This window comes from Colletes gigas, unplaced genomic scaffold, assembly GCF_013123115.1.
Source record: "Colletes gigas isolate AHSC1104 unplaced genomic scaffold, ASM1312311v1 Colletes_gigas_Sc00009, whole genome shotgun sequence".
Taxonomy (NCBI): domain Eukaryota; kingdom Metazoa; phylum Arthropoda; class Insecta; order Hymenoptera; family Colletidae; genus Colletes; species Colletes gigas.
The window spans coordinates 8,380,112-8,392,878 of NW_025106638.1; the positions used below are offsets into that span (position 1 = coordinate 8,380,112).

The following is a 12,767-nucleotide window of genomic DNA, read 5'->3' on the forward strand; positions in this document are numbered from 1 at the left end:
GTTTACTGTAATTGCGAAATTTTATGTTTTCTCTGTCATTAGAAAAACACAGGAACGCAATTAACCAAAGTACACATCCTACGTTCGAACGGAAACAATGTGCAGAGTTTGAGTCTTATTACCGCAACAATAAGCCTTTGGTCGCGGCAATTTCCTAATTGCAGGCAATTTGCATTTTGAACCAATCAATTACCGACAAAACGCGACACGATCGCGCCTAACCGGGAATACCAAATGAAAGAGTCGCTGGATTATGATTAGAATGCTAATCGCGTATTTGCACGCTGTATCGATCGACGTACTACACATGTATCGCAAGGAACACCGGGATTTTGCAGGGAATTTCTTATTCGCGCCTGCGGGCCTCTTTCGCGAGCAGTTTTACGTCATCGTCGTTCAGCGAGGAGAAAGAAGAACTCGAAAGCACTCGACCGTGTGCACACGTGCACTTTCTGTTGCCCAAATAAGGTGTTATTTCGGTCCAGTACCTTCGAGGACTCCCCGTTTATACATATAGGATGTTTGGCCACCCCTGGGAAGAATTTTAATGAGAGATTTTAGAGGTAAAAATAAGACGAAAATCGAGAATACCAATTTGTTGATTGAAGCTTCGTTAAAAAGTTATTAACGTTTAAAGTTCCAACCGTAATGAATTTTTTTCTAGAAGGAGGGTAGAATTTCGGGGGTATGTATCTTGACCAAAAATGATTGTAATTGACCCCTGCAATTAAAAATAATTTTTTTAGAATGATTTGAAATTTTTTAATTTTGTCGAAAAATTTATCTACCTAGTGGAATTTTTTTCTCGAAAGTGCGTAGGATTTCAGGGGTATGTTTATTGACGAAAAATGATTATAATTGACCCCTGCAATTAAAAATAATTTTTTTAGAACGATTTGAAATGTTTTAATTTCGTCGAAAAATTTGTCTACCTATTGGAACTTTTTTCTCGAAACTGTATAGGATTTCGGGGGTATGTCTATTCACCAAAAATGCTTATAATTGGCCCCTGCAACCAAAAATAATTTTTTTTAAACGGTTTGAAAATTTTTAATTTCGCCGAAAAATGTTCTGGTCGGTATGGATCTTTAAATTGATCGATTGGGAATTTCCGATCAACTGTTTCGATCAAAAGAGTCGTATGATTACTTTCAAAATTTTAACTTGAAATTAGAATTGTGGAATTAGGTTCACATCGCGATGGATGGATGTATAATTTGAACTCTATAAGAATAGTCACTAATTAAAGCACAATCGTTGGCCGGTGTTTAAGAAACTTTGACGTCCATTTAGTTGCGAGTGAGAATAAAGTGCACGTTCATCGGCGATATTTATGCCCGTCATTTTTCTGAAAAAAATTTCCTGCAACACGGAAAAAACATTGTCAGGCGAACCGGTTACGTCGCCTATCAATTTTTCGCGATTCAAGAGTTGCAAGCCAAGGTCACGGTCGATACTTCTAGCTTTCTGCCTTTTTCTCGGACCTTGACGTTAAAGACCCATCCGTGGAACCTGTTTGTTAGCTTAAGGACTCTTCGCTCTTGAGCGGTTTTAAAATGCGCCACAGAATCGTTGAATAATTTTGAAAGAATTTTTGCTTCGCGCTTCTGTTGCTGCCCGACGAGATACGCTCTTCGAATTAAATGTTAATTAATTATAAACGTTGGGCGAAGACAGGAAATTTCTTGTATAATCGCGGATACAAGATTGGGAAACCAAAGACATTTACGATATTTAAACAGCATCGAGGAGGTTTCAGTGTTTAATAAGTTCGTTTAAATGCATTGGCTTGCTTGAAATATTTAATGGAAAAACTCCGAACGGAACCACGACGAAAGAAAGAGAGTAAGGAGATATTTTATGCTGGAGTAAATCTTTGAAAAATCGATTCCTTTTTACATATTCTTGGAGAACGTTCAATCTCTTTGTGCTTTTTATTTATTTATTTATTTACGGGTTATTACACACCCTTTGATATAATACTGTTACATAACATGTGCAAATGTCTCATTAATTGCATATGTTATACCAATTGTGGCGCTGCTGGCTGAGGGTAGAATCTCGGAAGAATTTCGTAGGAGGCGTGAAAAGGAAAGAAGTGAAGCTTTCTAGCAGGCCCTGCCATAGACGTCTGGGATATTGGGAAGTCGTTCGAGGAATGTATATAGCAACCGAGGGGTCGGTCGAGCGCTTGTGAGAGCGCAGATCCCTCTGGTGGCGAGCATGGAAGGCGGCACCACACAATGCAGTGCGTACAACACTAGTGACATGTTTTATAAAGAAATACAGAGAACTGCTAAATAAATCAAGACGCTGGCTAAACTGGTTAGCTTGGACAAGGATACGATTCACACAATTATTGTATGCATAATGTCGTTTGAATATTGGAATATGGAATAATTCCATATTTCGAGTAATTCTCGCCGGAGCATTAAATCTAACTAATTGTAAAATTTCGGGGCAATTTACATAGTTATTGATAATTTTATAAACAAACAACATAGCATGTTATAGTTCTACATTGTTCAAGCGTAAGAAACCCTATTCCCAACAAAATTACGTCATATTGATGACAAGTAATTGTGGTGAATTTTTTCGATGCAGTCTAGGGTGTTCGGCCAACCCTGGGCAAAATTTTAATCGGGTATTCTAGAGACCAAAATAAGACGAAAATCATGAATACCAATTTCTTGATGGAGGCTTCGTTAAAAAGTTATTAACGTTCAAAGTTCCGTCAGTGTTGTATTTTTTTCTCGAAAATACGCAGGATTTCGGGGGTATGTCTATTCACCAAAAATGATTGTAATTGACCCCCGCAACCGGAAATAATTTTTCCAGAACGATTTGAAATTTTCTTTTTTCGTCGTAAAATTTCACACCTTCTCGAATTTTTTTCTAGAAAATAGGTAGGATTTCGGGGGTATATCTATTCACCTAAAATGATTGCAATTGACTCCCGCAGCCGAAAATAATTTTTCCAAAACGATTTGGAATTTTTTTTTTCGTCGAAAAATTTAGGCATCTTCTCGAATTTTTTTCTTGAAAATGCGTAGGATATCGGGGGTATGTGTAATGGCCAAAAATGATTGTAATCGAACCCTGCAAACGAAAATAATTTTTTCAGAATGATTTGATATTGTTTAATTTAATTTTTTAATAACTTACTAACTTACTAACGAAGCCTCAGTCAGGAAATTGATATTCTTGATTTTCGTCTTATTTTGGTCTCTAGAATGTCCCATTCAAATTTTTCTCAGGGGTGGTCGAACACCCTGTACATGGGTGTGGTAGTATGGGCTCCAGATAGGGGAACAGTATTCAAGGTTTGGAAGAACTAGACCATTAATGAGGATATTCAGTGTGTTAGGGTTCCTGAAATGTGTTTACATTCTTTTAATGAAGTCAAGAGACCTGGCAGCTAATAATGTGTTTAACATGATTAGCGAACAAAAAGTCAGAAATGGATATTACTCCAAGATCTCTTATGCTAGTGGCATCTTTCAAAAAAATACCATCAACTGAGTAGCGCTGTATAACGGGGGTATTCTTACGATGAAAACGCAGAACTTTACATTTCTGTATATTTAAACTCAAATGATTGGTCTCGCAACAGTGGTTGACATTTGTAACGTCTTGCTGCAGTCTGATTGAATCATCAGGAGATTTAATATTGAGAAACATTTTAACGTCATCCGCAAATAGTAGAAAGCGATAATGGGTAAGAACCACGGTAATATCGTTAATAAATAAGATGAATCGTAATGGACCCAAATGAGACCCCTGAGGAACGCTGGACGAGACAACAATTTTTTTAGAGATTACACCCTTATATCTCACCGAGTGAGTCCTACCTCTTGATAACCAAACGAGCATAGTCCCGTTGATACCTAGGAAAGATAATTTGTTTATTAAAATATTGTGGCCAACGGTGTCAAAAGCCTTACAAACATCCGTATATATAGCATCCACTTGACTACCTCCATCAAAACTATTGACAACATAATTAGTATAGATTGCAAGATCAGTAAGAGTGGATCTTTTGGTGACAAAACCATGTTTACCTGCTACTATGGCATATATTTATATTCGAGAAAGTAATGTTAGCCTAGTTTAACCAGACATTCTGTATTCTGCGTCTTGAATATTTGCTGGAAAACTGATAAGTCAGACCCCTGTCGCGTCGTTTTATCGTGTTTTGTGCAAATATATAGGATAAAGATAAGCCTATGTAGATCGAGTAGGAATTACCACTCGGCAGGGACACTTTCACCTCAGGTCAACATCGTCGTGTCACGCGAATCGAATAGAAAGGCGTGTTTTACTCCCAAGCGGAGGAAAAAGTTCGCCAAACGAGGGAAACTCGTGAAACCATACGGTCGTTCTCGCTGAATCGTATTCACGTTTTCATAGTTTTCATTCCGTACATTCTACAGGAATTGTACGAACGCTTACCAATGATAAGATTTCCAAGAATCAGTTATTCATAATAAACGATGTTATTTGTATTAAATGTGTAAGGGCTACGTTCGATCGGCCTGAGGATCCGTGTAATCGTGTAATTATAGCGTGCAACGTTCATTGGGAACGGAAGTTATCGACCTCCGCAATCGACCGAAACATAGTCTCTGTTGAATCACTTTCGCTCCGACGGAAAAGTTATCGAATGGAAAAACAACCTGGGCGTTTCTTTATTGTATATGAAACTCGATCTCTCCTTCTAAGTAACTCCTACGGTGGAACGAGAGTGGTTCCTGTATTGATCTGGGGTTTACACTCTGTGCGTTATGTTTTCTTCGAACCGAAGTATCGTCTGGTGCCTCTACGCCCGAATCAATGCTATTATAGAATACCTTTTCACTTTTCATGAAGTTTAGCCTCTTCGTTGGATTCACTTTCGTTAACATTTTCCTTCAACTTTTATAACTCTAGAAACTTGACCCACTTGGTGATTGGCTTGGTTTGATTTTAAATATTTCCATTAATTTTTTTTCTTTTTTTTTACTCGACTGTATATTAAATTTCTAGGTCTAACTCATCGTCCCAGGAAAATTCTGTTGTTCGTGAACCCGTTTGGCGGTAAAAAGAAGGGGGTGAAGATTTGGGAGAAGGACGTGCAGCCTCTGATGACCATCGCGGGCATCGAAACGAAGATGTTGGTCACGGAACGGGTCGGTCACGCTCGAGACACGCTTCTGACCGCAGACTTGAGCGACTTCCATGTAAGAATCGTGCCACGGTGCATTAAAAAATTCCCGATCCGGTCTATTTTCAGCGTAACGTCGTTGCTAGTCATTACTCCTTGCGTTGCTTCGAGGACTGATAAAACTATTGCGTTTTTCTCGATCATTCTTAAGGCAAAGATTTCTCGAGTCGCAGAGATTCGTAGGTAGAAACGAGTCGAGCATAGAATTTGTTAAACTTACGACTTAGTCGAGACTGGACGTAGACGTTCAACCCTTTAACGCTCATGCTCGAATCTGACTGCTTTAAAAAATGATATTTGTTTAATCTAACGTTTTAAAGCATGACAGTCAACCCGAAAAATATGAGCGATAAGGGGTTAAGGAATTTTAACGCTGATTGAGAAACGTTCTAAACAAGGTATTCACAGTTTATTAAAAACAAATACTTGAAATTGTACATAAAATGAGTGGTAATTTTGTGGACACATCACTTACGATTAGTCTATAGACGGTTAGAACACGACTGAAAAAATGGTCGTGAACTTGACCACCACGAGGCATCGATTGCGAAGGCCCATGATCGATTAACAGTTATCGCCTGTCAGTAATCAGCAGATACCCAATTTTGATCATAAATCTTAATTATATCTCAAACACAGTACTCTAAGATAACTGGTGGTTTTTTAAGAGGACGCCACTGTATGCTGTTGTGAAAAGTTAGTTGTTTACAGGCGATAGTTTGCATCGGCGGAGACGGTACCTTGGCGGAAGTGATAAACGGTCTGGTGCTGAGGACTTCGAAGGACCAGCAGATCGATCCGAACGACCCTGACGTTAGACTACCAACCCCTCCTTTGCCCATAGGCGTAATACCTAGCGGGAGCACCGACACGGTGGCGTACAGCCTCCACGGAACGACAGACGTGGAAACCGCTGCGATACATATCATTTTCGGCGACAGCACCGGCCTCGATATTTCGTCCGTGCACAACGACAAGGCGTTCCTGAGGCTGTACGCGAGCGTTCTCAGTTACGGTTACCTGGGAGACGTGATCCGGGACAGCGAGAAATTCAGGTGGATGGGTCCCCAGAGATACGACTACTCCGGTGAGTAGACTGATTGTAAGTGACTACTCCTCCGACTACTCTGCCCAGTAGACCCTCCCCCGACTACTCATCGGAGTACTCTGGTGAGTAGACTGACGTTCATCGATCTATTCCGTGGCGCTAATTAATCGCAACCGCTCATCGGGCTACTCTGACGTGCAGACTTGAAAATCAATCTTTTTAACTAACGATTTAGTGTGATAAAAAAAAAGAGCATCTGCTCCTCTCCTGTGTCCTCGTTTGCACATTTTTCTAGTCCAATGTCTAAATTAGAACACCGAAACTATCTTGGGTTACTTTTATTAGCGAGAATGTCCGGCCAAGTAAACAATAATATTAAACCCGAGCGCTACCAATCGATTTCTTATCAATTTTAATCTCATCTCATTCATTTTTACGTACTTCCATAACCGTCATATCGATTTCCTATCTCCGCGGCAATGTAGAGACTTTTTCGCGACGTTTATCGACGTTCAAGCGTAAAGATAACCGTTTAATCTCGTTTGGTTCAGAGCGTGGTAAACAAATTGGTTGCAGGTTTCAAGAAGATCATCGCGAACAAAGGGTACGAGGGCGAGATACAGCTTTTGTCCGACCCCTGCCATCCTTCGACGAGCACCAGATGCACGAAAAACTGCACGAGATGTTTGCAGCACATGCACAACAGCGTCCCCGACAAAGAGATGTCCAGTGAGTCGTCGATTTTATTCCCGGGTTGTTCGATATTACGGATCCTTCGATGGGATTTCTCCTTTCAGGATGGATGACCGTCAGAGGGAAATTTTTCATGGTGAACGGTGCTAACCTTGCCTGCGCTTGCTCCAGGAGCCCCATGGGATTCAGTCCCCACTGTCACGTCGGGGACGGCTGCGTCGACGTGATTCTGGTTCGACACACGTCGCTTCTAAATAACATCAGAATGCTGCTCAGGCTGACCAGCAAACAGAAAACTCTGGTAGGATAGCTTGTCCACGTTACTGCTTCAGGAAATTACGATCTCTTTGTTTGTTCCGACTTTAGAAGCATTTTTATTTGCGAGTATAGTCATACGATATAAATTTATCGTCGATAGATAGTTAACTTCCGGTACCAAAGATCCGATCGAGTACAACTTTCGTTCTGTTCAAAGAATAAAATTGCAGGCTTAGAAACAAGACTCTTACGATTGTTAGAAATTATTTTTCTAAAAAAGTATTCTTGCTTCTCAGCGATGTTTGGGGAGTTCCAATTTGAGAAATCCGAGTATGTTGGTAGCGGGTATCCCAAACGCATGGGAGGATAAACAGGAGATCTGTACGTGATCGTTTCCAGAATAAACGCGATTGATTCCTCTCTGTTTGCCTTTGAAAGTACGATCTACCGTTCGTGGAGGTGTACAGAGCGAGGGAGTTCACATTCCGGGCCATGCCCACTGTGCACATGCAGTCCGAGAACGAGATTAACACCAGATATCTGAACTCGAGCTTGAGCGTATGGAACTGCGACGGCGAGGTAATCGATAACTCCAACGTGAAAATCAGGTAAACACTCGTCTATTCCCCGAGTGTTCCGTGGTCGTTCCTGTTTACGCGTTTATGCGTTTCTTTGCCATTTCGTGATTCCACCTTCCGCCTCTATCGCTTTCAAAGGCTTTTCCTATTTAGACTTGGATTTCATTTTTAATAGTAAGTAGGTTGTTTCGTATCGAAACATATACAGTAGCTTTTTTTATTCGAAATACTCGCGCGAGTACCGGGTTGCCTATTGCCAGGGGCGATTATAGCTAAAACTGGTACAGGTAACCCTCCTATAACACGGTAAATACGTTCCTAGAAAATGTCGTGTTGCGTGAAACCGTGTTATATGAGATCCAGAGCCACTATAAAAAGGGGAATTACGTTCCGAAAATTTAATGAAAACAAATATTTTTTTTTTAATTCTACGTAAGCAACTTAATTATTATGAAAAATATAAATGCACGTATAACACAAAACAAAAAATATTATTTTAATTTAACGCAACCATAATTTAATAAATTATAATTTGTTTATACAGGGTGTTCGGTCGCCCCTGGGAAAAATTTGAATGGGAGATTCTAGAGGCCAAAATAAGGCGAAAATCAAGAATATTAATTTATTGATGGAGGCTTTGTTAAAAAGTTATTAACGTTTAAAGTTCCAACCGTACTAAATTTTTTTCTAGAAAGTGGGTAGAATTTCGGGGGTAGGTCTATTCACCAAAAATTATTATACTTGACCCCTGCAATCGAAAATAACTTTTCCAGAACGATTTGAAAAATTTTTAATTTCGTCGGAAAATTTGTCTACCTATTGGAATTTTTTTCTCGAAAGTGCGTAGGATTGCAGGGATATGTTTATTGACCAAAAATGATTGTAATTGATCCCTGCAACTAAAAATAATTTTTTTAGAACGATTTGAATTTTTTTAATTTTGTCAAAAAATTGTACACATTCTATAATTTTTTTCTCGAAAGTGGATAGGATTTCGAAGGTATGTTTAATGACCAAAAATGATTATAATTGACCCCCTCAACCGAAAATAATTTTTCCAGGACGATTTAGCATTTTTTTTCTCGCCGAAAAATTTGGGCATCTATTCGAATTTTTTTCTCGAAACTGTATAGGATCTCGTAGGTATATCTATTCACAAAAAATGATTGTAATTGACCTACTTAGCTAAAAATAATTTTTTCAGAACGATTTGAAATTTTTTAATTTAATTTTTTAATAACTTTTTAATGAAGCCTCAGTCAAGAAATTGATATTCTTGATTTTCGTCTTATTTTGGCCTCTAGAATCTACCGTTAAAATTTTTCCTAGGGGCTGACTGAACACCCTGTATACTGTCATGTAAAGCCACTATAGTTCATTATTCCTTAACGTCATTATTTAGGGTAATTTAATTTTTAAATATGTTAAACAAGAATCATGTTATCCACTACTGTAGAAGTACAGTGTTATGGAATGCCGTGTTGTAGGAGGGGTACCTGTACTTTATATTAACAGTGTACACTTTTATTTTTTAAGACCAACTGAAACTTGCCAGTGATCTTAGTTTTCTCATATTACGAAATTTTGCGGAACAAAATTCACAGTATCGGATAGCGTAAACGTCCCTGCGCGTCCCCCATCAGTTTTTATTATTTTTCACTTCTGTATTCTTCCGTTTTGACATTTACTGTCTGTTTACAGGGTACACTGCCAACTAGTGAACGTGTTCACGAGGCGAGCTCAAGAATCGGTCAGCGAGCAAACCTGCTTCTGTTAGTGGCTCGTCGATGAACGATATACGGATCACGATGGCATCGAAATCGTACAGTTCCTTCGACTTGCCCTAATTGTTAGCTGTCGCGATATTCACGCTTGCCGAGTGGGCAACGATCGAACCGATCACGCGGCAACGATACCCGAGGTACTCGTGGCTAGCATTTTTTCAACGAAAATCTATTCGTTTCAAACAATTTTTGCAAAACTACGTAGCCCCCCGTTATAGATTAACGTCTGTAATCCGATCCATGGTACCCGTTACATATAATTTAACGACTCCTTGTACGTGGAAGTTAGTATACGAATCGATCTGAAATTTGTATTCGCTGTTCGCGAGGATTCTAACCCTGACCCAAACCTGATTAACCTGCTCTTACAACGGGTTATCTAATTTGCTCTTACAGCGAGATATAATGCTACGGTGAGCCTAGTCTTGGAAAATAGGTCAAAGTTCAATTCATATCGGTTATTCATAGTAATTTATTGTACAAATAGAATGGTGCAATTATCACATTTGCAACCCATCGTTTATAATAGGAATTATCAGTTGCTATTAGGAGGTTAGAATCCTTGGTTATTCGTGATGAAAATTTGCCCCAATCTGTTGATGGATCACGAGATATCGTTGTCGCTCGATTTCGAATCGATATCGTCCGATCACGGAATATTTCACCGATAATCGATATCATTTAGGACTATCTTTCGAGCTGAACACTTTGCACGTAAGCGAAGAAAGCTACACGTAGCGGTCCTGTATCGTTTCGAACGAGGATCCTGTTAAGAAGGTTCCAGGATGCAGGACATCCTTTGCGTTCGCACTCGGTCGATATTTGTTTCTTTTTTTTTTTTTTTTTGCTCATACTCTTAGATATGGTAGCCAAGAATCATCGAACACATTCCATCGCGGCTCACTCGACAGAGGGTACTTACGTAATTTTGTATAAAAGGCGATCGACCTTCTTTTCTGGTACTTTTTCCAGCATTGCTGCACTGGCTGCGCGTTTTCGTACTTAAAACAGACACTCGAGAAGCGATTGCTGTAGACTCGGTGCACGGAGAGACTTTTCTTGTACGATACTTAAAAGAATGTGTTAGAATTCGATGGTGTCATCGTCCGCCAGAAAGTCGATCATATTTTTCACGTTTTCTGGAGGACGAGTGGAAATCTAACGAAAAAGCAACGAAAGCGTTAATTATTCGTGATTTGGGAGAAGATAGAAATTATAAAAATGAGCGATGGTTCGAACTCTTCGAGGTACCGATCGATTTATTTTTCGACGTCTTTGAACTCCAGTAAACAGAATCTTATCGCGTTTCTTTTCGCCGCGTATCGTTTTAAAGCACGTCGAGTCTGTATTAATCCATCTTTGATGGAAACGTAAAGATAAAATACAAGGAAAGGAATTAATTGTATAAAAGGATGTTGTATGCGTGAAAAGTTCGATACGAGTTCAAACACGTCCAAGAATAACATGGTCTATCCGAGTACTTAAAGGATAACTAAACGTTTCATCTTCGATAGGGTTAGAGTAGCGATATTTTCTTTACCACGGCTGAGGGGGCCCTGATACGCGTAAAGACGAGACAAAATGTATTTTCGCGAAACGTATTCAAATTTTAAATGTTCGTAGATGTACGTTCGGGAGAAATTTGGCTGTTAGAGCTTAAGCTTAGACCAAACATAGTACTTTGGGCTGGGAAGAACCGCGCGGCATTTATTTTTACCACGAGTATTTTGACCTATTTATTTATCTTTAGGGCGTAGGGTTCGCGACTAATTCGTGGCGGTGTCGATCAAACAATCGATTTTTATTTTCCGCAGATAGAATCGGATCGTTCCTTCGAGTCTTTCCGTTTTTCCGTTTAGCTCGACTGACGAGCGGAAATCTTCTGCGTTCTAGAAGTTTTCATTTCTAGTCCGTCGCGTTCGCGTAAAAAAAAAACACTCCAGTTATGCTATCGACAAAAATTGGATGGAAAAAACTAGCAACAAAAATTTGATCTTTGTTCAAGTTCCTTCCACTTCCCTTCTCTTCTTCTTTTTTTTTTTTTTTGTTTGATTGAAAATAATGTTCGTCGATGGTATAAATGGACCTGGAAGCATAGAACGATTTCCGGCCTTGGTTTCCGCCTAACCGCGGCTCTGTCTATTGTAAGCATGATTTTTCGTCGATGCAGAAACACGAGAAACGTTCTGCGCAACGCTGACTAATTATACAGCGAGGGTTTTCTTAACAAACAATTCAAGGTTTCGTAACCTTCGATTTCTCAAATTAAATAGCAACGAATAAGAAGAAGAACCTATACTTTTGATAAGTAAATAAAAAGAATAAAGTGTTGATAATCCGGGTGACGGTAGTTGGATCTTTCACCCTGTATTAAAAAATAAAAATGCCAGTAGAGAAAGAAATAGAATAACAAGCACTCGACCGTACATTTAGCTATCAACATTTCCGGGACTCTGTCTATTCTTAAATGGCGAACGTCACCTCCGTTTTCTTCTCGATCCGTCGACTTTGATCAACGATGGTTTAAAAGTGGAACTAAATCGAGTAATTCCAAAACGAGCGTTCTATAAATTATCATTTCCTATGTAAACGTTCGTTTAATTCGCCACGACCATTTTTCAATCCGCAATGGCCGGCGTATAGCGAAGGGAGAACGAATTTAATTTTTACCAACGGCGTTGTTGGCTGTCCTTTGCGTTTCTTCGACGACGTATCGTTTCCCAGAGAACAAGTTTTCCCTGTACGTATTTATACCAACAGAACTTGCCTCCGACGCGTTTAACGCTCCTCGTCTAAACGATTGTTAATAAGCTTGTTATTTTAAATTCGATACAATAGGCGTCTGATTTCGAACAGAGAGTGTCTTCCTCTCGGAAGACCGTCGAAAAGTGATATTTTTAATTTTTAATTACGCGATTGCCGAGTATTCCTTCGCAGTAGGGATATCAGTGAAAGTAAGAGAAAGAAAAATGGAGGACAGCAGGGGGTTAACGACCGACAGACTCGATGAGATTAGCGATTACGATTATTAAAAAAGATTAATTTGTAGAAGCGTGTGACCACGGGTTATGCAGATATACACACATACACATAAATATGTATGTATATATATGTATATATCTATACCTATACATATCTATATTTTATTTACGATGTATTTATAGTGAAAGAGAATGATCACCGCGGCGACGTCACTTCCGGGG

General features: G+C 39.4%; 1 protein-coding gene across 3 annotated transcripts in view; it reads left to right on the top strand.

The window, feature by feature from the left end:
- Positions 1-12,762, top strand: part of LOC122397477 (ceramide kinase) — a 38,292-nt gene extending 25,530 nt beyond the window's left edge. Inside the window, exons 3-8 of one of the 3 annotated variants that reach the window (XM_043396633.1) lie at positions 5,026-5,219; positions 5,915-6,290; positions 6,828-6,980; positions 7,049-7,245; positions 7,641-7,810; positions 9,482-12,762. In XM_043396633.1, the coding sequence (XP_043252568.1) occupies positions 5,026-5,219; positions 5,915-6,290; positions 6,828-6,980; positions 7,049-7,245; positions 7,641-7,810; positions 9,482-9,557 (1,166 nt within the window). In that variant the 3' untranslated portion in view covers positions 9,558-12,762. Of the gene's footprint in view, positions 1-5,025; positions 5,220-5,914; positions 6,291-6,827; positions 6,981-7,048; positions 7,246-7,498; positions 7,811-9,481 lie in introns of those variants that run through there. The other 2 variants (XM_043396634.1, XM_043396635.1) reach the window with 2 other exon arrangements.
- Positions 12,763-12,767: the final 5 nt, after the last annotated feature.